The sequence below is a fragment of the Pelodiscus sinensis genome, chromosome 21, assembly GCF_049634645.1.
Source record: "Pelodiscus sinensis isolate JC-2024 chromosome 21, ASM4963464v1, whole genome shotgun sequence".
NCBI classification, from domain to species: Eukaryota; Metazoa; Chordata; order Testudines; family Trionychidae; genus Pelodiscus; species Pelodiscus sinensis.
The window spans coordinates 14,678,051-14,700,620 of record NC_134731.1 but is presented as its reverse complement, the minus strand read 5'-3'; the positions used below and the strand labels follow the sequence as shown (position 1 = coordinate 14,700,620).

Here is a 22,570-nt window from a genome sequence, read left to right as displayed (position 1 = left end):
TTATATTGCAGAGCCTGCAGCACAGTCGGCTCCCTGGGACTGGGGCCAGCAGCTGGAGCTGGTGTGCACTGGGAGCTGGCTTACAGGATATTATAAGCCAGCTCCTGGGAAGCACTGGCTACAGCTGCCAGCTCTGTCCCCGGGGGGCCAGCTGTGCTGTGGATTCTACAGTATAAGCCTTACACTGCAGAGACTACATGGCAGAGTGGCTTCTGGCTCCCCAGGATCTGGCACCTAACGGGAGCAGGCGTGTGCCTGCAGGACATAAGAGTTTAACCATAATGGAAACAGACAAGCATCTGTTAACCAGTTAAGCTCTTAACATCTCTATTCTGCACTATTTTTAGAGGCATAGTGTCCTGCTGCCTTCTGCCCTGCCTGAACCTTTCACTATGGTGTGTAGCTACGCACTGCAGTGTGGACGCCGCCTGCTAGTCACTGTGGCATACAGCTAAATGTACCCTACATGCTGTTGCAAGTGTAAACCAAGCCTTACATGTTGGGTTCACACTGATCTCTGTAACACTGGGGTAATCCCAAGAACTCCATTTCAATCCACTGTGTTGCTTCAGATTTACACTGGTGTAGTGGGGCATAGTGTGTGTCCCTCTGCAGTTCTTTTCGCTTCATGGGTACATCTACACTACAATCCTCTTGCGGAAGAGGAAATACAAATGGAGCACTCATTTCCATATGCAGAGCTCTCATTTGCATTTCCTCTTCCTTCCCCTTTTGTGCAAGAGGTTTTTGTGCAAAAAAACCAAAAAAACGCTGTGTAGACGGCGCCTTTTGCATTTCCTCTTCCGCAAGAAGATCGTAGTGTAGACATAGCCCGTGAGTTCACAAGTTATGAATCAGGCCCTAAAATCATGATATTGGCCTAATCATGATAAAAAAAAAATTAGGAGTTACTTCTCTGCCTCTCAATTTCTGCACCTTGAGGTCACACTCAGTTAGGGTTGCCAGATGGTTTCAACAAAAATATAGGACACACTTGACATTACATCACAATCGACATTACATCTTATTTAGAAAATACCGGACATTTATATTTTCTTATTTATATTTTCTCAATGTGTTTCCCGAACAGAAAGCCCAAATACTGGACTGTCCGGGTCAAAACCGGACACCTGGCAACCCTACACTCAGTTCATGTTTCCAGGCTTTTCTCCACAATGATAAGATTTAGACATTGCCATTAAAAAAGAAAATGGGAGACTCACAAAATCACCTATCTCCGGAGCTGGGGCTTTAAGACAAACACCAAAATGTTGTGAGTGTTGGAATAAAATGGTGTAAGTGGGCAGCCCTGCTAGGGATGTAAGCAAGTAGTCAATTAGTTGCATTGCCATGCTTCTTGTATCAGAGGCAGCAAGGGAGGGGGAAGCAGGAGCCAGTGCTGAGGGGATCCAGCTTAAAAGGCTGCCAGCACCATCACCGTAGGGTTGCCAGGTATCCAGTATTGAGCTGGACAGTCCGGTATTTTTGCCTCCTGTCCGGTAAAAAATTCAGAAAATACCGGGCACCTGAAATGTCTGGTGTTTTCTGTTTTTTTTCCCTGTCAGGAGGCAAAAATACCGGACACCTGGCAACCCTCCAACACGCAGCAACTGGGCCCAGCCCCCGGACGTCCCCAGACGCCCTGCTTACCTGGTTCTAGCTCGACCAAGAAAACAAGATGGCCACAGGCAAAAAACATAAAGACCTGAGCAAGGGGAAGCAATGCCTGCCCTGGGTCTTAGTGCTCAATCACTTCTCTTCCTATCCCTATTCTGACTCTGCACGCAATTAAAGGGGCCATGCTGTTTTAATGCTATTTTATTTTATTTATTTATTTTTTTGCTTAATAACTCTTGGGGTCCTTTTTTTTCCCTCAACAACTTTGGTCTCCCACCTCCTCTTCCCCCCCCAACAGAATTTTTTCCCCAGTGGTTTTTTTGGTGGGGGGGAGGGGGTTCGGTATTTTTGTTGAAACCATCTGGCAACCCTACATCTCTGCGGTGCCTCACTGCTGTCTCTGGGGAGCAGGCTGCCACAAAGCAGTCTCCTTTGCTCACAGCGAGGTCAAGCTTGCAGTTCATATCTACTAAGAGCTGGGACGTCAGGCTGCCCAGCACTTAGTAAATTTATACTGCAAAGTTGCAGCAGAGGTAGGTCCCAGACTCAGCGAGAACTGGGACTGAGCCGGGCTTGCTCAGTTGCAGTTCGCGCTGGGTTTGGGACCTATTCCCACTGCTCCTTGCAGTTTAGATGATCCTGCCTGCCCAGTTCCTACTACATTTAAATTTCAGAGGCACAGCAGGGATAGCTCCTGGACCCAGCGCGAGCTGGGACTGAGCATCTTCCCTTATTGACTAATCATGTAGTCAATAACAATTGTATCGACTACACAATTAGCCTATTACCTACCTCTTAACATCCTTAAACCCTGCCTCTGATGAGATTTTTCGTTTTGTTTTGTTTAATCCTGCACTCTGAATCCAGAGAAATAAATTACACATCAGTTTTACATGTAATGTGATAGCCCAGATGCACAACTGTTATTTTTGTTTCATAATTTGTTTAGACTAAGTTAGCACACAGATGTGTTGCAGATTTTTTTTTAACTTTTGGGCCAATCAGAGGTAAAGTCTATTTAAAGTGACAGAATACTTTCCCATAGACTTTAATTTGGGAACTTGTAGTTTCCCATATACAGGTATAAGAACCAAAACATTTTTAATCATGTGACTGCAAAAAGGGGAAGCGGGGGAGAGGGGCGGGGTGCTTGGTCCCTTGCAACCAAAAATTGCGTCCTGTTAGATGATAAAAAACAAAACGTTCTTGGCCTATTGGGCTGGAATTAAGTTAGCAAACATCAAAACACAGTGTAGTTTTCCAAAAACAACAACATTTGAAAAGTTGAAACTCAGTCACAAAGCACTAGGATATTTATTTTTCCCCTAATACTTTTTCCATATATCATCTAATTGTAATTACTGTCATTTTATCTGCCTCAGTTAGAAAGAACTTGTGTAGAACCTTAAGTAGTTTTATGTAACGTCCTATAAACAGTGTGTAAAGAAGATTCATTTGTAAACATGAGGGACCCTTCCAGCTAATGTGGAGAAGAGTTATGGACTTAACTCCACAACTTATCCCAGTGGAAAACTTTTACTGGTCATAAATTATACCACTGCTTTATATAAAGGCCATTAAATCATTCTCAAGGTAAATACGGGACTTGGTTAGGGTTTAGATTTACAGTAAGTTGGATTCAGCAACTGGATTGTATGCATGTCTTATTTTGCCACCCAGAAGAGGAATAGATTTGCTGGCATACTTCTGTAATAATTTAGGCCTCACTTCTGAAGTCAGTCCTGATGCAGGTGGTTAACTTTACTCACAAGAGAGTTTAAAATCAAGGAGACTGTTCAGTTCACTGAAGTTTTACACCTGCATCAGTAGTTGCAGGATCGGGCCCTCACCCTGTTTCTGCATTTATTTTCAGAGTGTGCATGTGAATCCTGGTCTGATCTTGCGGGGTGCTGTGCACCCTAACGACTTAGCACCTGCACGAGGCTCCGATCCTGCAAAGACCAAACTTTATACATGTGACCAGTCCACTGGATTCGATAGAACTACTCACATGTGTAGCGTTTCGCAGTCCTGGAGCTTTTGCAGGACGGGAACATTAGAACATAAGAATGGCCGTACTGGGTCAGACCAAAGGTCCATCTAGCCCAGTAGCCTGTCTGCCGACAGTGGCCAATACCAGATGCCCCAGAAAGGGTAGACCAAAGACAATGATCAAGCGATTTGTCTCCTGCCATCCTTCTCCAGCCTCTGACAAACAGAGGCCAGGGACACCATTTCTATCCCCTGGCTAATAGCCTTTTATGGACCTAACCTCCATGAATTTATCTAGCTTCTCTTTAAACTCTGTTATAGTCCTAGCCTTCACAGCCTCCTCTGGTAAGAAGTTCCACAGGTTGACTACATGCTGTGTGAAGAAGAACTTTCTTTTATTAGTTTTAAACCTGCTACCCATTAATTTCATTTGGTGTCCTCTAGTTCTTCTATTATGGGAACTAATAACTAACTTTTCTTTATTCACCCTCTCCACACCACTCATGATCTTATATACCTCTATCATATCCCCCCTCGGTCTCCTCTTTTCTAAACGGAAAAGTCCCAGTCGCTTTAACCTCTCTTCATATGGGACCCGTTCCAAACCCCTAATCATTTTAGTTGCCCTTTTCTGAACCCTTTCCAAGGCCAAAATATCTTTTTGGTGTCAAAGACAGTGCAGGATCATTTGAAGACAGGACAAAGTTGGCGATAAAGCAGAATGATTTCACTTTGCGTGGAACAACTGTGAAGCACGACTGATATGTGCATAAAGAACACACACAGTTCACTGAAAGGAGCAGACTGAGTCTTTTATGCACATCTCTTGCCCTGGGGCGAGATCCTAGAATCATAGAACTGGAAGGGACCTCAAGAATTAATCGAGCCCAGTCCCCTGCCCTCACAGCAGGACCAACCACTGTCTAGACCAGGGCTATTCAACTTTGGAAGCCCTGGGGACCAAATTGATACTCACAGTACATGCCGAGCGCCGCAACTTAAGTGTAATTGTATATACATGCAAATAAATATGCAAATGGATTATTTCACGCTGATGGGCATGAATACAAAAATTAAGGCAAGACTACACAACACACAGACCCCATTTAAGGCCGTTCTGCTGATATTAATAAAATGCAATATTAATCAGATTTCCACCCGTATAACAGCACTTTTAATGAGCAATGACAGTCCAGGAATTTAACTACTAAAATGCATATCAACAGAAAACCATTTATATTGATTTCTTTTTTGTTTTAGCTCCCACCCATGGGCCGCATGTTGAGTAGCCCTGGTCTAAATCATCCCTAATAGATGTCTGTCTAAACTGCACTTAAATAATGCAGTGATGGAGATACCACAACCCCCCTAGGCAACTTATTCCAGTGTTTAACTACCCTGACAGGCAGGATGTTTTTCCTAATGTCTAACCTAAGCCTCCCTTGCTGCAATTTAAGCCCATTGCTTCTTGTCCTATCATTACAGGCCAAGGACACCAATTTTTCTCCCTCTTCCTTGTAACACGCTTTTAGATATTTGAAAACTGCTATCATGTCCCCTCTCAGTCTTCTCTTTTCTAAACTAAACAAGCCCAATTCTTTCAGTCTTCCTTCATAGGTCATGTTTTTTTAGAACTTTAATCATTTTTGTTGCTCTTCTCTGGACCTTCTCTAATGTCTCCACTCTTGATTTCAGTGCCAGGATTTCACCTGGAAAGTGTGTACCATTGATCTAAGGTAGACAGCACTGATTTGAGTCCAGCTTCTGCTCCCAAAGAAATCAACGGGAGTTTTGCTTTTGACTTCACTTGGAGCAAGATCAGGCTTTATTTTCCACGCAATGTTAAATACGCAGCAGATGTGCTCACTTCGGCTATGTCTACACTGGCGGGTTATTGTGCCAGAAGTATGCAAATGAGGCTAAGCGTGGAATATCACCGAGCCTCATTTGTATACCTGATGAGCCGCCATTTTTGTGGAAGACGCTCTTGCGCCAGAAGGAGCTGTCTACGCTGTCCCTTCTTGCGCAAGAAAAACCCTCTTGCGCAATGCCGTTATTCCTGAAAATAATCAGTGTAGCAGCATTGCGCAAGAGGGCTTTTCTTGCACAAGAAGGGGCAGTGTAGACAGCTCCTTCTAGCGCAAGAGCCTCTTCCGCAAATATGGTGGCTCATTAGGTATGCAAATGAGGCTCGGCGATATTCCACGCTTAGCTTCATTTGCATATCTCTGGCGCAAGATCGCGCCAGTGTAGAGACAGCCTTCCAGTTCCCCACAAGTGGCTGATGGTGGAATTTGCTAATATTAAAAGCATGTCGGGCCTGTCTGCTCTGTGGATCAGAGGGCTTTGGTTTCAGTCACAATACAGGTTGAACCTCTCTGGTCTGGGACTCTCTGGTATAGAAACATTGGATGTTGCTGGAACGAAGAGCCGGAACCACTGAGGTTGCCAGTGACTGGGAGCTCATCCGGTCTGGCAGCAGGCAGCCAGCAGGGCCAGTGGCCTGGGGGCAGGGACCCCGGCAGGCAGAGTGGCAGCTGGAGTAGGGGGAAAGAGGGTTCAGAGGATTTGGTTGTGAGCTGGGGCAGGGTATTGGGGTACAGGGTCTAAGAGGGGGTATAGGTGCAGGAGAGTGTTCTGACCTGGGGGAAGTATCTAGGAGGGTGTGCAGGGTCTGGGAGGGCGTGGGAGGGAGGGGGGGCTGCAGAGACAGACACAGACTCTGGTCGGGAGGCACTTACCTAAGCAACTCCCTGCCAGCAGCACTCTCAGGCAAGCTACACCCCATCCACCCCCCGGCAACAGCCCCAGATGGCTGGCTGGTTGTGCATGTGGCTCTCTGTACTGCAGGGAGGAGAGGAGGGAGGGATGGAGAGGCTAGCAAAAGCCCCCTTACTTTATGTGCGTGTCACTTTTGTAATACCGTTAGGAAAAAAAAATGTGACCGAAAACCAGCAGAATCCAGCAACCCTGTATGTGGGCCACAACGGTAAACAAAATCTCCCGTGGGCCACACACAGAACCTCAGTGGGCTGCATGCGGCCCTCAAGCGGCAGGTTCCCACCACTGTCTTAAAGTAACAAGGGTGGAGAAAGCAGACATTGACTTGTGCGGTGTCCCCGGTGATTATAGAAAGTCTTCTACCCGAGCTTAGTGTAAGCTCTGGGCCACTGAAAGGGAACTCCCTAGTGTTTAATTTGCAATGAATGAGGGGCCAGGATTCTGGCAATTTTTTTACATTCATAACTAATGCAACAGGGTCAAAAGGGTCAGAGCTCTGAAATGCCTAAAGGTGCCAGTGCACAACGTAAGCACTGGAAACCCCTCCTGTCTGCATTGAACCAATCTTCCCTTGGCTGTGTATCCATGTGTAAGATTTAACCCTTTATCACCAGTGCTCCTTTTGCACTGGACCGCAGATAGACCCTTCAGGTAATCAAGTGTGACCCTGAATGATTTGCCTTTCTGGGGATAGGGGCTGTCTCTCACGCTCTTGCATGGAGACTCTCACAAAGGGAACTGATCTCAATGGGAGCTCTGCTGGGTGCCATGGCAACCACCATTAATCATTTGAAAGCCAGAACTACGTTCAAGTATTGCCTGTGTGTTTTGGCAGAGCCTGGATCTGGAGTACCACAATGAACCTGAGACTAGAAGAGTTTCCAGTTCTACCATAGTTGAAAACGGACAGTCCTTGACAGGTAGGAGGAGAGAAATGCTTGAAATAAGTCTTTTCAAGACCGACTTTTGAAAGCAAAATATTGCTGCTGGTCAAGTGCTCAATTCTGTCAGGGACTGAGCTATTTTCTAATGTTGCCAGTGTCATACTCTATAAAAGTTTCAGCATGAGTACTGTACACTAAGGCCCTGGTCCTGCAAACTCTTAGGTGTATCGTAGAATCCTAGGGGTTGTAAGAGACCTCAGGAGGCCATCTAGTCCAACCCTCTGCTCAAAGCAAGACCAACACCCAACTAAATCATCCCAGCCAGGGCTTTATGAAGCTGGGACTTTATCAAGCTGGGATTCCACCACCTCCCTAGGGAACCCATTCCAGTGCTTCACCACCCTCCTAGTGAAATAGTTTTTCCTAATATCCAGCGGCAGATTTAGGGCAGAGCGAGCGGGGCGGCTGCCCTGGGCCCCGCACTTTCCGAGGCCCTGCACATGTGCCGTGTCAAAGGGGGGCCCCGCGGCGCTGCCCTGGGCCCCGCGGCACTCTCATCCACCCCTGCTAATATCCAACCTAGACCTCCCATACTGTAACTTGAGACCATTGCTTCTTGTTCTGCCATCTGTCACTACTGAGAACAGTCTCTCTGCATCCTCTTTGGAACCTCCCTTCAGGTAGCTAAAGGCTGCTCTCAAATCCCCCCTCACTCTTCTCTTCTGCAGATGAAATAAACCCAGTTTTCCTTCATTGTACCGCAGTATCCTAATCATATGCTTAATTCTATTACCTATTAGAATACTAGAATACTATTACCAATGAGTAGTCCCATTAACTTGTTTGGACCTAAGACCCGTCATCAGCATGACTTCCGATTACTGATAACTGGACTTTGTATTCTAAATGCCTTCCTGTCCATGCATTAACAGTTAAACTATTAATTAACTCTCACCACCTTTGGGAAAGGTCTTATCTCTTTCTCAGAAAAAGAGAAACTGAGGCACAGATGATTTAAGTGAACCAAAGAAGAACAAAGGAGTCCTGAATCCAAATCCCCAGCAGTAGGTGCTGGACATAGTGGCCCTAAAAGGAAACATAGTTGGAATAGTCATCTAAAATAGCTTTTCTAATTAAGAATCTTAAAAAATAGAATATGATCAGTTACTGCTCATTTGTATTGGAATCTGCGCAATCAAACATAAGTCACATAGTCTGTTAGGGGAAAAGTTGATTGTTATTCCAGTTTCCTAAAATAAAATTAAATAAAGTCATTGTGCATAGAAATTGTTTTGTATTTTTAAAAATAGCTGTCAATAAAAATATTTCTCTCTCATTTTCTTTAATACCTTAGGACAGGCAAAAGTCGCTGAGGAAGTGACTGCTTCCCTCCACATGTCAAACTCTTCTCCTGAAGCACATGCCCCTGCAGTAACCTTACGGATGCCCCACCTCCCTGTTACTGCAATAACAAGAGTGTCAGAAAAGTTTTCTGGAGAAACCTCCTCTATCTTATCAGGAACTAGTAATGCTACCAGTGGCCTGACAGGGCAGAGCAGGAGCCAGAATGAGGCTGTGATGAAAACTTCCAACCAATCAGGTAAAATAAATTTCTAGACATGAAAATAATTTGCTCACCAAAGCCAGGCCTGTTTTTAAATAAATAAATTAAATTAAACAAGCTGATATAATTTGATTCCTGTTCACACTATTCAGTGTTCTTTTCTCAAGTGCACGTCATACAAAGGTTAGTAGCCATGATGTTTATAGTCCAGTTTATTTGAGCCTAAGTTACACACTGGAGATTTTACATTGACATTGCTCCCATTTGGGGTTATAAAGAACCCAATTCAAAGCCAGCTGAAACCAGTAAAAGTCTTTCCATTGACTACAGTAGTTTTGGGATCAGGCTCAATGGTTTGTTCACAACAACTTCCCTATGAAGAAGGTTTTGTTGCTCCTCTTTTAAAGATGAGGAAACCCAGGTGCAGGGAGTTCAACAAGAAGCGAGCAGTGTGGCCCAGAATAAAACAAAGGAGTCCTGACAAAAGTGGGTTAGAAAATAGGAGTCTGACCCTGATGGAATGACTCCAGTGGAGATACTTACTCCTGATTTGTAAAAGGAGGGTCCAGCCTCATTGTCAGCAGGGCTATGTCTAGACTGCAAGCCTCTTTCGAAAGAGAGCGTCTAGACTGCATGAGGAACTTTCGAAAAAGCAAGCCACTTTTTCGAAAGAATGCAGCGAGTCTGGATGCTCTCTTTCTAAAAAGCCCTGTTTGCTTTCAAGAATGCCTTTTTTCGAAAGAGCACTTTCGAAAGAAGGCGTTCTTCCTCGTGGAATGAGCTTTACCACCGTCGAAAGAAAAGCCGCGTTCTTTCGATTTAATTTCGAAAGAACACGGCTGCAGTCTAGACGCAGGTGAAGTTTTTTCGAAAAAAGGCTACTTTTTTCGAAAAAACCCCTGAGTCTGGACACAAGAGAAACTGAGTCAATTTAAATAAAAAAAAAAGTCCCTCCTTTCTGCCTGCCCGTTGATGAAAACAAAGAAACAAGCCAAATGCTCTTTTCTTTTTGGCTTTTCAGTGACTGCTATGAAGACCTGGAATTCAAGTTCTGTGAGAACAGTGGGCACATCCGTCTCTGCTGGTGGGTGTTATTTTCCCTGTCTTTCAGCCTGGTGGGTATAACCAACTGTGACGGCGAGTCAGGGTTCCTCCTGATCCTGCAGCCCCGTAGCAGCAAGAACAGACTCCGCCAGCCAATAGGATAGAGAGGGTTTATTGGTTCTCCAGGATACAGCACAGCATAGACGTGATGTGGTTACAGGAGTCAGGGCCAGGATGCCTCAGGCCCCTTGGGTTGGTTAGGAGGTTCATTCTCCCCTCCTCACCCCCCAGACCCTCAGCCTTCAACTTAGGTTGTTTCCTTCATGATTCCCAGCCAGCAACTGCCCCTTCCCCCAAAACCTGGTGTTGGGCTCTGCCTCCCTCCCTTTGTCTCTCTCCCTGGGAAGCGCTTTGTTATCTGGTCAGGCTGGGCCTAGGTGTCTGGGCTAATCCATATGTGGGTGAGTCAGTGGGAATCACACATCACAGCGCCGGGGGACACCGGGTTACAGAGCAGAGAGCCCCCCACTACATCACACCACCACCTACATTACTGTGCTAAATAGTAACAGGTAGCCAATGCTGCAGGGTTTGGGAGTTCAGATCTGGCCCCCTGTCTGCAAGTCGGGTTTGTCTATCTGCTAATCTTGAATTTGATTTGGTTCTGTTGACAGGGCTGCATGGAGATATCCCACTGAAGTCAGGGAGAGTCTTTCCATTGATTTCAGTGAGAGTCAATAAAGCAATTCTCAGCAAAGGGCAAATGGTCCAGTCAGACTCATGGGATGTCTACACAGCAAAAGCTGTTCATGGGCTGGCCTACCACACTAGTTTGAATCCAGCGACTGCAGGCAACAGCAGCAGTGTAGATAGTGCCATGTCAGCTTTGGAGCTGGCGAGCCCGCCAAGCATTTATCCAGGGTCCCTGGCAGTCTTGAACTTGCACTGCTGTCTTTTCTGCTATTGTTCACCTGTGTTAGCTGGATTCCAGAGCACTCTGGTAGGCTAACTAGGGCCTCAACTCCACTTGCCACACCAGAGATCAATCTTCTGGGGTTTGATTTAGTGGGTCTAGTAAAGATCTTCTAAATCAAATGCTGAGGGTAGCTCCAATCAGTGCCAGTGCTCCTCACAAGAAGAAGGGAAGCTGACGGGAGTATTTGCTCCCATCAGCCTCCCATTGTGAAGATGGTGCCAAGCTTGGCTTAAGGTCCGTTGACGCCAGCAACATTATTTATGTAGTTTGAGTCGCGCACCTTACGCTGAACTCTGGGTCTTGTATAGGCCTGTCCTTGGGCACACCCTTAGCTGTGTAGACATGCTCCTGAAGTAATTTGCCACTGGAGTTTGGTTTCACAGACCCTTAGGATGATCCACTCAGAAGAAAGTAAAACTTACGGTTTATTTTGGATATTCCACCCCTGCTTGTTGTCTGTGGAAAATCAATGAACACTCTCCTAGAAGGAAACCTTCTGATGGTTTGTCTAGCACTGAGACCATGGTGTTACCATATCTGACTGGGTTTTGCATTCTTTACTGTACACTGGGGCAAACTTGATTTTCAGGAGGCAAGAATGGCCAGATGCCTTAGCTGTGGGGAGCATGGCAGGAGTAAGGACTGTGTGAAGTTGCAGCCTGGAGAGCTGGTGGGAAAGGACTTTAATATGGGTGGCATTTCCATGAAGGCAGAATAAACCCTGGTACATATAACGAAGGCTGCTAAATGGAGCTGCTTTGGTACAGCAGCCACACTGCATAGAAGACTGAAATGGCTGTTTCAATGCACTAGCTGTGTGACTTCTACTGCCATGGCAAGTCAATGCATTGCCAGAGCCTTAAGGATGAACACCATGGTTTGGAAACTTTTCTTTTAGACCCCTCCCAGCTTCTTCAATGCAGGGATGTGCAGAAGGACAAAATGCTTCAGATTCTTGATTCATGTCTAAACAAATGACGTGAGCTCTGTCCAGACATCTCCTGAGTTCCCATCATCAAGTGGCTAACAATGCCACTTGGAACTGATTTGCATTGTCAGTTCAACAGGGAGGCAGAAACGACGCAGCCTAGAATACACATTCCAGTCTTAGCACAAGGGTTCGCCCACGGCCTCCAGGTGCTGGGTGAGGATCCAGATCAGCTCTGGGAAAGGAAAAGTTGTCCCTTCCCAGTCCAGGAATTAACCCTGAGAAGAAGGATCTGCACATTTCAGTTTTCAAAGTGAAGTTAAGTTTGCGTTTGAAAACCTACGGCCCACATGCCCTTTCCTTTACAGCAGGGGTTCCCAAACTTTTTGACACAGGGACCAGTAAATCCATTCACGAGCTTCCGGAGGACCGGTAACATTCATTTGCATATTCATTAAGCAAATGACGAATATGCAAATACATTGTTTTGGGTCCTCCCAAAGCTCCCAGGGCCAGCTTTAACAAAGCTTTTGATACGGCCACCCACAACATTCTTACCAGCAAGTTAAGGGAATATGGATTGGAAAAATGGACTGTAATCCAATAAAACCCTGCACCACCACATCGTGTATTGAAAAGGGGCTCATTTATTTTCAGAAAGCTGACACCATCTTTGGAATTTTTTTATCCATATTCTCATTCCGGATGGTGAATGCCCCAGATTCTCTCCATTCTGACACACTGTAGTGCCTTTAAACCTCACTGTCAGCAGTGGGGATATTTAAAAGGCACTGTTTTAAAATTTTTATTCAGGATCTGCGTGTGCCCTGAATTGTCCCGCTCCCCGCTGGCCGATTTTCTCCCCCCCCCACCGTCTCCCACCTCCCCTGTCCCCCGCCCTGGGCCAGCCCCGCTGTCCCCACCAGCCGATTCTCTCCCGATCTCCCCCAGCCAGCCTCACTGCCCCCGCCAACCAGTTCCCCCCATCCCCCGCGATCTCCCCTCGCCAGCCCCACTGCTCCTGCCCCCCCCCCCCCGGCCAGCCCTGCTTCTGCCAACTGGTTCCTCCTCCCCGCCCCCACGATCTCCCCTGGCCAGCCCCACTGCTCCGCCCCCCCGGCCAGCCCTGCTTCCGCCGGCCGGTTCCCTTCCCTATCTCCCCCGGGCAGCTCCACTGCCCCAACCCTGCTTCCCATATCCAACCCCCTCTCCTCCCTCCACAGCCAGCAATAAGAGCTCACCTGGTAACCCTCACTATGCCTCTGCCGGGAGCCTGAAACATACGGCTGCATCCGCCCAGCCCGGCTGAGGGCTTGGGGAACCCGGCGCTGCACGGGCAGTCTGGGAGCCCAGAACACCCTGGCAGTCACGCTGAGGCCTGGTATTTTTTTCCCGCGGCCCGGTAGCGGGCTGCGGCCCATAGTTTGGGAAACGCTGCTTTACAGTACCGGTGAGTAATCAGATCAGGGGAGCTACACACAGGTGAAGCCCATGTGAGAAGAGAACTAGCCCTTTAGAGCATTAATGCTGGGGGGAGCCTGCGCTTCATTCCTGAGCACAAGTTCTGAAGTGGGCGCAGACCCTGTGCTGTGCCTGCAGAGGGCATGACACAGAAGTGGCAATGCCGGGAGAGACAGGGGCATAGCTGGCCAAAAGCCACCTTTGCACCCTGATGAACTCGGGTTGCTTTGGGGGCTGAAATAGCCCTTGGTAGGACGAAAGTGACTTGGAGGGGTCTGCTTTAAATCCTGTCAGCTTCCTCAGGGCAGGTTATGGTTTGCCAGAATGACCATAGCAGTCTGTGATCTAGACCCTGGCATGCCCTGGCTCCATCTCCAGCATGCACTGTGCTCTGGAGCTGGGAGAGGGCCAGTATAGGCCTGCCTGTCTAGTTCCAATACATTGTCTGCAGCAGGGAAATTGTCCTGTGGCCTCTTCCTTCTGTGCGATTGTAGTAGGGTCTAATGCCTGGGACAGTGGGGAGAATCTCTCTGCAGGAGATCATTAGCTCATGCTGGCACAGGTCTTTCATAGCGAAATCTGCAACTTTTCATTGCTGTGAGTAAGAATAAATGTGCAGCCACATGTCAGGAAATAGATTAAAAACATGTGGGGGAAGGAGAGAAAATACTTTCAACGTTGATGCATCTTGTTTCTCTTGCTGTTTACACAGAGAAAAGCACATCTGTCACAAAGTGTATGTCAGCTGCAAGCTATGGACTGACTAGTGGAACCAAAGCTAGTGAAAGGTAGGACTTTTCCTTGGCTCTTTTACTGAGACTTTTTCTGAGTGTGTTTGATGGAGCCTAAATGCAGAGGCCTTCTGTTGACTCGTCCTGGCAGCCAGACCAGGTGGGTCCTAGTGGTTTGAGTGTCTCAGTGGGTGGGGGATGGAGAGGAGCAAAAGGAACTAGGGACCAGAACAGAGAAAGATCCTGCAGATTTTATAGAATACTATACTAGAACTGGAAGGGACCTCACGGCAGGACCAAGCACCATCTAGATCCGTGATCACCAACAGGCCTATCGTGATCGACTGGTCGATCGCAAGGCCTCAACCAGTCAATCGCGAGGCGTCCGGACTCTCCCCCCACCCCCATTTTCCACCCACCCCTGAGAAGCCCCAGTACTTACCTCCAGTGAAAATGGAGGTAGTGCTGGCTTCCCGCGGGTGGACAGAAGTCCCGCAGCTTAGCGCCACTTCCGGGAGTTCCAGAAGTGCGCTGGCTGCTTTGCCAGGTGCACTGCGGGAGGGGGCCCTGGCTCCGGAAGAGGAGCATGGTGAATTTCCTGCACTGGTGCAGGAGGCATGAGTTGTCCTGGGGGCAGATGCACGTGGGGTTTCCCTGTGCTGCCGGGGGGGTGGGAGGGAGTGTGTTTCGGCCCCAGGGCAGGCGCGCATGGGAGGGAAGGAAGGGTGTTTCGGCCCTGGGGCAGGCACGAGCAGAGTTTCCCTGCACCATGGGGGGAGGAGGGGGTGTTGGCCCCAGGACATGCACGCGTGGGGGTTTTGGGCCCGGGGCAGGCACACGCGGGGGGTAAGGGGGGTGTTTTGGCCCCGGGGTAGGCACGTGCGGGCTTTCCCTGCGCCATGGGGTGGGGGGGGTGTTGGCCCCAGGGCAGGCGCGCACGGGGTTATCCTGTGCCGTGGGGGGCGGGTGATAGCCCCAGGGCAGGCATGCGTGGGGGTTTCGGGCCCGGGACAGGCACGTGTGGGGGGAGGGGTCGCCCCCGAGGGGTCCCCTGAGTGGGCTTCCCTGCTCAGTGGGGGGGGGGGGGGTCAGGCCCGGCAGAGGCACGCAAAAGGGCTTCCTTCCTTCGCGGGGGGGGGAGGAGGGTCGACCCCGGAGGGAGCGCGTGACGGAAGCTTCCCTCCATGGCTAGTGTAGGGGACTCCCTGCCCCCGAACCTTGATCCCTCTCCCCTGCCCCAAACCTGTCCCCCGCCCTCCTGTTCCCTCTCCCCTGCTCCCGCTCTGCGGAAACCTGCCCCCCTGGCACCCTGCCTCCCCTGCAGAAAGCAGTTCCCTCTGGCACCCTGTCTGCTACTGCAGAAACCTGTCCCCCTGCTCCCCTTTGCAGAAACCAGTCCCCACTGGCACCCTGTCCCCTACTGCAGAAACCTGTCCCCCTGCCTTCTCCATTACAGAAACCTGTCCCCCTGCTCCCCTCTGCAGAAACCTGTCCTCTCCCCCCCCCCCCCCCAGCACCCTGTCCCCTGCTGCAGAAACCTGTCCTTCTGGCACCCTGCCCCATCGGCACCCTGTTCCCTGCCCCAGAACCCACTAGCACCCCTCCCCAGTACTGTGTCCCCTGCTCCCGAATGACTTTTCTATGGGTCATGATCCCTGAATCAAGGCAGGTTCCCTGACATTCTCATAAATAAAGACAATGCAGAAACTTTTTGTGTTTGACATAGTATTTTATTTAAAAATGAAGCCTGGCCAACAAACCCCCAATTGGGGCCAAGCCCCCATCTGGCCACACTATCATGACACTCCTGTACCCCCCTTTACCCCAAACTCTAGATCTGAGCCTATCCTACACTGGAACCCCCTGCCCTGAGCCCCTCACATACTCCAACCCAAATTCCTGCAACCTCACATCCGCAAGTCTCTGGCTTGCTTAGTATTCCAACACTGCCCGGCCTGGAGCCCCCTCCCCGAGCCAGTGTCCCCTTCTCCACCTCCTCCTGTATCCAGATTTCCTCCCAGAGCTTGCACCTCTCACCCCTTCTCACCCCCAAATCCCTCATTCCCACCCCAGAGACTACACATCCTGTCTCAACCCAGCGAGGGTCCAGCTAGACTGTAGGAGTTTTTCAGGATTCTGGAGATATCCCAGAAAAACTCTTCTGCATCCAGGGTTGCGTTTGTTCTTCCGCTTTTCTGAGTGGAAGAGCAAACATGCTCTTTCGGTCACCCCTATATTCCTCTTTCCACGAGGAATAAGGGGGCTTCCAAAAGAAGGTTTTTTTTCTGACATTTGGTCCAGTCTAGACAGGCCAAATGTTGGAAAAACCTCTTCCTACAGAAGAATTTTTTTAAAAAAAGCAGCAGTATAAGGATTGGGGATAGCAAGTAATGGAGAGGAGGAGAATAGAGAGGGTGGGTTTCAAGGGAGGGGCGGGGCAGTAGATCTTGGCTTGGTTTGTCATTTAAAAAGTTATCTTGGGTGTAAAAGGGTTGGAGACCACTGATCTAGATCATCCCTGACAGGTGTCTGCCTTACCTTCTCTTAAATGTCTCCAGTGATGGAGATTCCACAACCTCCCAAGGCAATTTATTCCAGTGTTTAACCACCCTGACAGGAAGCTTTTCCTGATGTCCAATCTAAACCTCCCTTGCTGCAATTTAAGCCCATTGCTTAAGCCCATTTCCAAAGGAACAGTCAAGTTCATGATAATGCTTAGGCTGAGATTGGTTTATCATGCAAATTAACAGTAAAGACAAATCCCAGAAAAGTGGGAAATTCCATAAGGTGGGTGACTAATTGGTTGGATAACCATTCTCCGTTATCAATGCTTCACAATCATGCTGGAAGGGCATAACAAGTGGGGTTCCATAGGGATGCATTTTGGGACCAGTTTTGTTTAATATCTTCATCAATGACTTTAGATATTGGCATAGACAGTACACTTAAAAAGCTTGCGGATGATACCATGCTGGGAGGGGTTGCAAGTGCTTTTGGAGCACAGGATTATAATTCAAAATGATCTGGACAAACTAGAGAAATGGTCTGAAGTAAATAGGATGAAGTTCAATAAGGACAAATGCAAAGTCCCTAAGTGGAGGAACAATCAATTTCACATATACAAAGTGAGAAGTGACGGTCTAGGAAGGAGTATGGCAGAAAGGAATCTAGGGGTCATAGCGGGCCACAAGCTAAATGAGAGTCAACAGTGTGACACTGTTGTAAAAAAGCAAATATCATTCTGGGATGTATTTACAGGAGTGTTGTGAGCAAGACACACACAATAATTCTGCTCTACTCTGCACTGATTAATACTCAATTGGAGTATTGTGTGCAGTTCTGGGCCCCATATCATGAAAGATGTGGAGAAATTGGAGAAGATCCAGAGAAAAGCAACAAAAATGATTAATGGTCTAGAATACATGACCTTGAGGGAAGACTGAAAGAACTGAGTTTGTTTGGAAAAGAGAAGACTGAGGAGGGACATAATAGCTTTCAAATACCTAAACGGGTGTTACAAGGAGGAGGGAGAAAAACTATTTGTAACACCTGATGATAGGACAAGAAACAGTGAGTTTAAATTGCAGCAAGGGAGGTTTTGGTTGATCATTAGGGGTGCGTCTACACAGCACCCTTAGCTCAAAATAAGCTACACAATCTGTGCTACACAAATTGTGTAGCTTATTTTGAGTGTATTTCAAAATAGCTTATTTCAGACAGCGCCAAATTTCAAAATAACTCACTATTCCAAAATTCCCCTTAACCCTCATGGAACGAAGGTTACCGGGACATCGGAATAAGCTGACCACCATTTCAAAATCTATTTTGAAATACGGAGCTGCTTCAATAGAGGCAGAACAGCTATTTTGGGAAAAATGTTCTAACTGTAAGGGTGGTTAAACACTAGAATAAATTGCCTAGGGAAGTTTGGAATCTTCCTTATTGGAAATATTTAAGAGCAGGTTAGATAAATATCTGTCAGGGATGATCTCTAGAGGATGCTTGATCTAGCAGTGAATGCAGCGGGGAGCAGGCTGGGGGCAGGCTGCCTGGCCTGGGGGGAGCAGGCTGGGGACAGGCTGCCTGGTCTGGGGAGTGAGGGATTGGGGGTGCTGGGGGGCACTTATTTGTTTTCATGCCATATCACAGGCACCATGTAACATGGCCTCCTGCTGCTCCCATTTGCTGGAAGGAAGCCTCCAGGAAGGATTTGCAGGGGAAGCCCTCAAAAAGTGTGTCCTGGGGAAGGAAAATGACAGCGCACTGAGCCCTTTTCAGTTCACATGTCAGATCCAGCGGGGAGGCTCGGGGCTTTCTCTTCCTCCTCCCCTGTCCCCCAGTGCTGGTGTTCCAGTCTTGTGGTGGGCTGTAAGGGGAGCTGGGGGGGAAGGGGCTGAGTTGGGGCTCCAGAAGAGCCATATCTGGCTCCCTAGTGAGTCATAGGTAGCCGACCAACTCTGTAGCATCCTTCCTGTAAATTGGGTTAACAATACTTTTCTACTTTACATAAGTATTGCATAGTTAAGTCTATTACTCTGTGTAAGGTTCTCAGACATACGGCTCCCATCTCCATACTCGGTACCAAACCAGTTTGGTAACTCTTGAGCTAGCCTGTTCCCCCACTCAGTGCAGGATTGTTCCGTGCTGTATATTTTATTGTGCTTTAGCTGGGCTAGTGACCTGTGTCTCCATGCACGGAGTGTTCCACAGTCACACAAACCTCACTGTCAGAAGACACCATGTTCAGAACCTTGCTATTCAGTGCCACATTGATAACCCTGGTCTAAACCCAGCATGAACGAGCACATGTGGGATGTAAAAAGCTTGAGTTACCCTTTAATAGCCATGTCTGGGCCCCTGAAAGCTCCTTTTAAAGCACTCAGCTGTTTAAAAGTTATTCTTCTGGGTCTATTTTTGGCACTTGAACGCATGACCCCTATCAAACATCCTTAGTTTGACAGGCCCATAGCTTCTCTTACAGATTGAAATTTCTTAACTCCTTGCAGAGCATACTGTGACTTTTTGCTTTCCTTCCCAAAGGCTGACTATCACGCCTTTGTGATTAACTCAAAGTCACCGTTTAGTGTAGGATTACACAGTATCACAATTACTGCAGCAATATCAAGGGATACTCAGCATGCAAAACCTCATAAAAAAAAAGAGGAGCACTTAAATTGGACTTGCATCTGCCCTGAAAATATCTTGCCCGGGGTTTTAAATTTCTTATGAACTAATAAGTATGGATGCTATACCAGCTCTTTGGTGGCTAGGTCATGGAAGAATGATCATTGTGGGATTTATACATGAGGCTTGAAGTCAGTTGATCTGGGTTTAATTCACAGCTGTGCTCTGTATAATGTGCAATCTTGAGACAGTCAGTGCCACACTCTGTGCCTCAGTTTCCCCCTGTTGGAAAAGGTGGTAACACACCTTTATTCCCATGTGTACTATGTAGCTTAAATCACTATGGTTTGGCAAGTGCTTGGGGAACCTCAAATAGAAGTGCAAAGTGATATATAATCCAACTGGCCTGCTAGTATAAATTGGTCTGGGTCCATTAGAAGCAGCGGAGCCAGGCTGATTTATTGAAGCCAAAGACTGGATTTTGTATGAATGACTTAATAGCCCCAAAAGCATTTTTATAATGTGACTTATGCCCTTAAAGGCATAAATCTCATTGGAAATGGAGGGTTCAGACCTTACGTGCCTAATGCTTAGATTCAAGGGATTGAGGAGTTGCCCTGTAATGCCTGGCTTAGATGGCTAAGTCCCATTTTCACAAGTGATTTAGACCTAGTTATTTATTTATGTACCTAACTCCATTAATTTCAATGGGCGTTAGGCATCTAAATATCCTTTGAAATCTGCCCTTTTGCTATCCATATCCTATAGCTCTTCAGTCAGATTGAGGTTCCTAGACAGTGTTCCCTATAACCCGAGCACTTGGGTAGCTATCCAGGAAAGATTTAAATACTGATCAGCTGATTAGCAGGGTGCCCACAGCCAGCAGCATGTGTTCCTATTAGTGGTGCACATCTGCACATATCTTGGGGCATATAGTACAATTTATTCTGCACACGGATGGAAAAAATTAGAAGAAATGTTATTACTAAATACCCAAGTTACTTCTGAAAATGAGACTCAGACGGTTAAGTTATTCACGTACTGTGAAAATGTTTATTCCGTGTGTTTGGATTGCTGATGTTTCACTGTAACTGATCTTGGTGCTTTATATAGTAGCCAGTGTTCCAGGTACTGTAGCTTAGTGTGTTTTTGGTGTTATCTTTCAGCAGCACTGCTGACAGTTTCCATGATGTGCCACCCAAATCCCGGTCTCCGCCACCGGCAGTACATCGTCAAGTGGAAAGGAGGCGAGAACTGGTGCGGTCTCAGACGCTGCCACGCACTTCAGGAACGCAGGCCAGGAAAGCTCTCTTCGAGAAATTTGAGCAGGACAGTGGGAAGTATGTCACTCCTTAGTCCCTGCCGCATCCTCTTGCTTCCAAAGGGGCTCACTCATGGGAAAACACTCCACTAATGGCTTATAGTTGAGGGACCTTGACACTTGGGCTACATCTACACTGGCATGATTTTTCGAAAATGCTTTTAACGGAAAAGTTTTCCATTAAAAGCATTTTCGGAAAAGCATGTCTAGATTGGCAGGATGCTTTTCCGCAAAAGCACTTTTTGTGGAAAAGCGTCCATGGCCAATCTAGACGCGGTTTTCCGCAAAAAAGCCCCGATCACCATTTTCGCGATCGGGGCTTTTTTGCAGAAAACACTACTGTGCTGTCTACACTGGCACTTTTGCGCAAAAGTCTTTCGGAAAAAGACTTTTGCCCAAACGGGAGCAGCATAGTATTTCCGGAAAAGCACTGACGATCTTGCATCAGATCGTCAGTGCTTTTCCAGAAATTCAAGCGGCCAGTGTAGATAGCTGGCAAGTTTTTCCGCAAAAGCAGATGATTTTGCGGTAAAACTTGCCAGTCTAGACACAACTTTGGAGATTTGAGCAAAGGGAATGTGGGGCCTTTTTCAGCTCCACTGAAATCAGCAGGAGAATTTCCAGTGGGTCCTGTCTCAAGCGCTTGGTGAACACCTTCTACTGAGAATGGAGATCCAGTAATGTCGGGAGTATGTCAACCTCAAAAAGGGCAGTCGCTAGGAAATTCTGAGCTCTAGCTGTTATACAGTCACTCAACTGTCCTAGCAGGTGTTGTTGAGAAGGGAGTGTTATGAAAACCTCCTCCTGGATGGCTCATGAAAGGACACAAATGTCAACCTTATATTGTCATTGAGAGTCAACAGTGCAATGTGCTTAGAGAACATGGTCCTTGCCTCATAATGTTTGTCCTGAAAAAACAAACTAGAGGGGAAAGCCTGACTCTTTTGAAATTAATAGGATTTTCCCTTTAGGGCCAAAATTTCACCCTCTACATGCCTCATATAGCACATTGGCAAGAGGTGGCAAAAGAAACCTTGTACTTATGGGTTAGTTACTGTCTGTCCGTGCATGACGCTTATGTGAAGGTGTTAGGGTTTGTTTTCTCTAGTCAAGGTTTTCTCCCTTTTCTGCTTGTAGAGGAAAAGGAGAGTCCAAAGCAAAGCTGAAGAGGTCACAGAGTTTTGGGGTTGCCAGCGCAAGCAGTATTAAGCAGATTCTCCTGGACTGGTGTCGCTCCAAAACCATAGGATACAAGGTGAGAAGGCCTTATTGCTTGTAGTGTGTTCCATTTTAGTTCTTTACAGGAATTTCTTTTAGTACTTCTAGAGAAACTGTACTCAAGCGTGTTCTGCAGCTAGTGGCTACACTAGCCAATGAGGTTACATTTATCACTGGACTCCAGTGATATGGGTATAAATTACATGTGTGTTATTTAGTTCATTTAAAGTCACAAAGATACTCACATCCTTGAAGTTAATGAGTAAGGGCTAGATTGTCTAAAATATTTAGGCATCAGCTTACCATAAGAAGTAGGTACCGAAATATTTTTAAAAAACTGACTCTCATTGCTTTGCTGGACTGAGATCTAAATTGTGTGTGTTCACAAAATTCATTTTACATTTGTAAACTCTCTCCTAATTGCAATGTATGTCTCCTTTACTGCAAAGTATAACTGCTTTATTAAATACAAAAAGACTTATCTGGCATTGCCCAGGTCTGGGGTGGCCCAAGGTGATGGGGGCCATGTGGCACAGTGGGCGGCTGGCCCCTGGTGGACATTCATCAGTATAACTGTCCCTGCTATTACACCCTTCCCTTTCTGTTTAATGTGAAACAGTCGCATTCCATGCACATCTCATTGTCTTGGCACAATCAAACCCCGACCTTGTTTTAACTTATGATAAGAGGAAGCTGTATACCAAATGTAGTGGTCCTAGCTCTTACCATTTAGGAGGAGTTCTTGAACAACTGGACTCACAGACAGACACACAGATGCCCAAACTCTCTCAAATATATAGTAGCTAGTATTATGTGGATTAGGCTGGAGATTACACGATAGTACAGTTACCTGGGGACCGAGGTAACTTTGGTAGACCAGACTGCTTTACTGCACATAAGAACGGCCATACTGGGTCAGATGAAAAGTC

The 22,570-nt window shown here is 47.2% G+C and overlaps 1 protein-coding gene across 2 annotated transcripts in view; it reads left to right on the top strand.

The window, feature by feature from the left end:
- SMTNL2 (smoothelin like 2) overlaps nucleotides 1-22,570 on the top strand; it is an 81,415-nt gene that overhangs the window by 47,286 nt on the left and 11,559 nt on the right. The window contains exons 2-7 of one of the 2 annotated variants that reach the window (XM_006113292.2): nucleotides 7,226-7,310; nucleotides 8,629-8,874; nucleotides 9,860-9,922; nucleotides 13,960-14,035; nucleotides 20,272-20,442; nucleotides 21,561-21,678. In XM_006113292.2, the coding sequence (XP_006113354.2) occupies nucleotides 7,226-7,310; nucleotides 8,629-8,874; nucleotides 9,860-9,922; nucleotides 13,960-14,035; nucleotides 20,272-20,442; nucleotides 21,561-21,678 (759 nt within the window). Of the gene's footprint in view, nucleotides 1-7,225; nucleotides 7,311-8,628; nucleotides 8,875-9,859; nucleotides 9,923-13,959; nucleotides 14,036-20,268; nucleotides 20,443-21,560; nucleotides 21,679-22,570 lie in introns of both variants that reach the window. The other variant, XM_006113291.2, reaches the window with a different exon arrangement.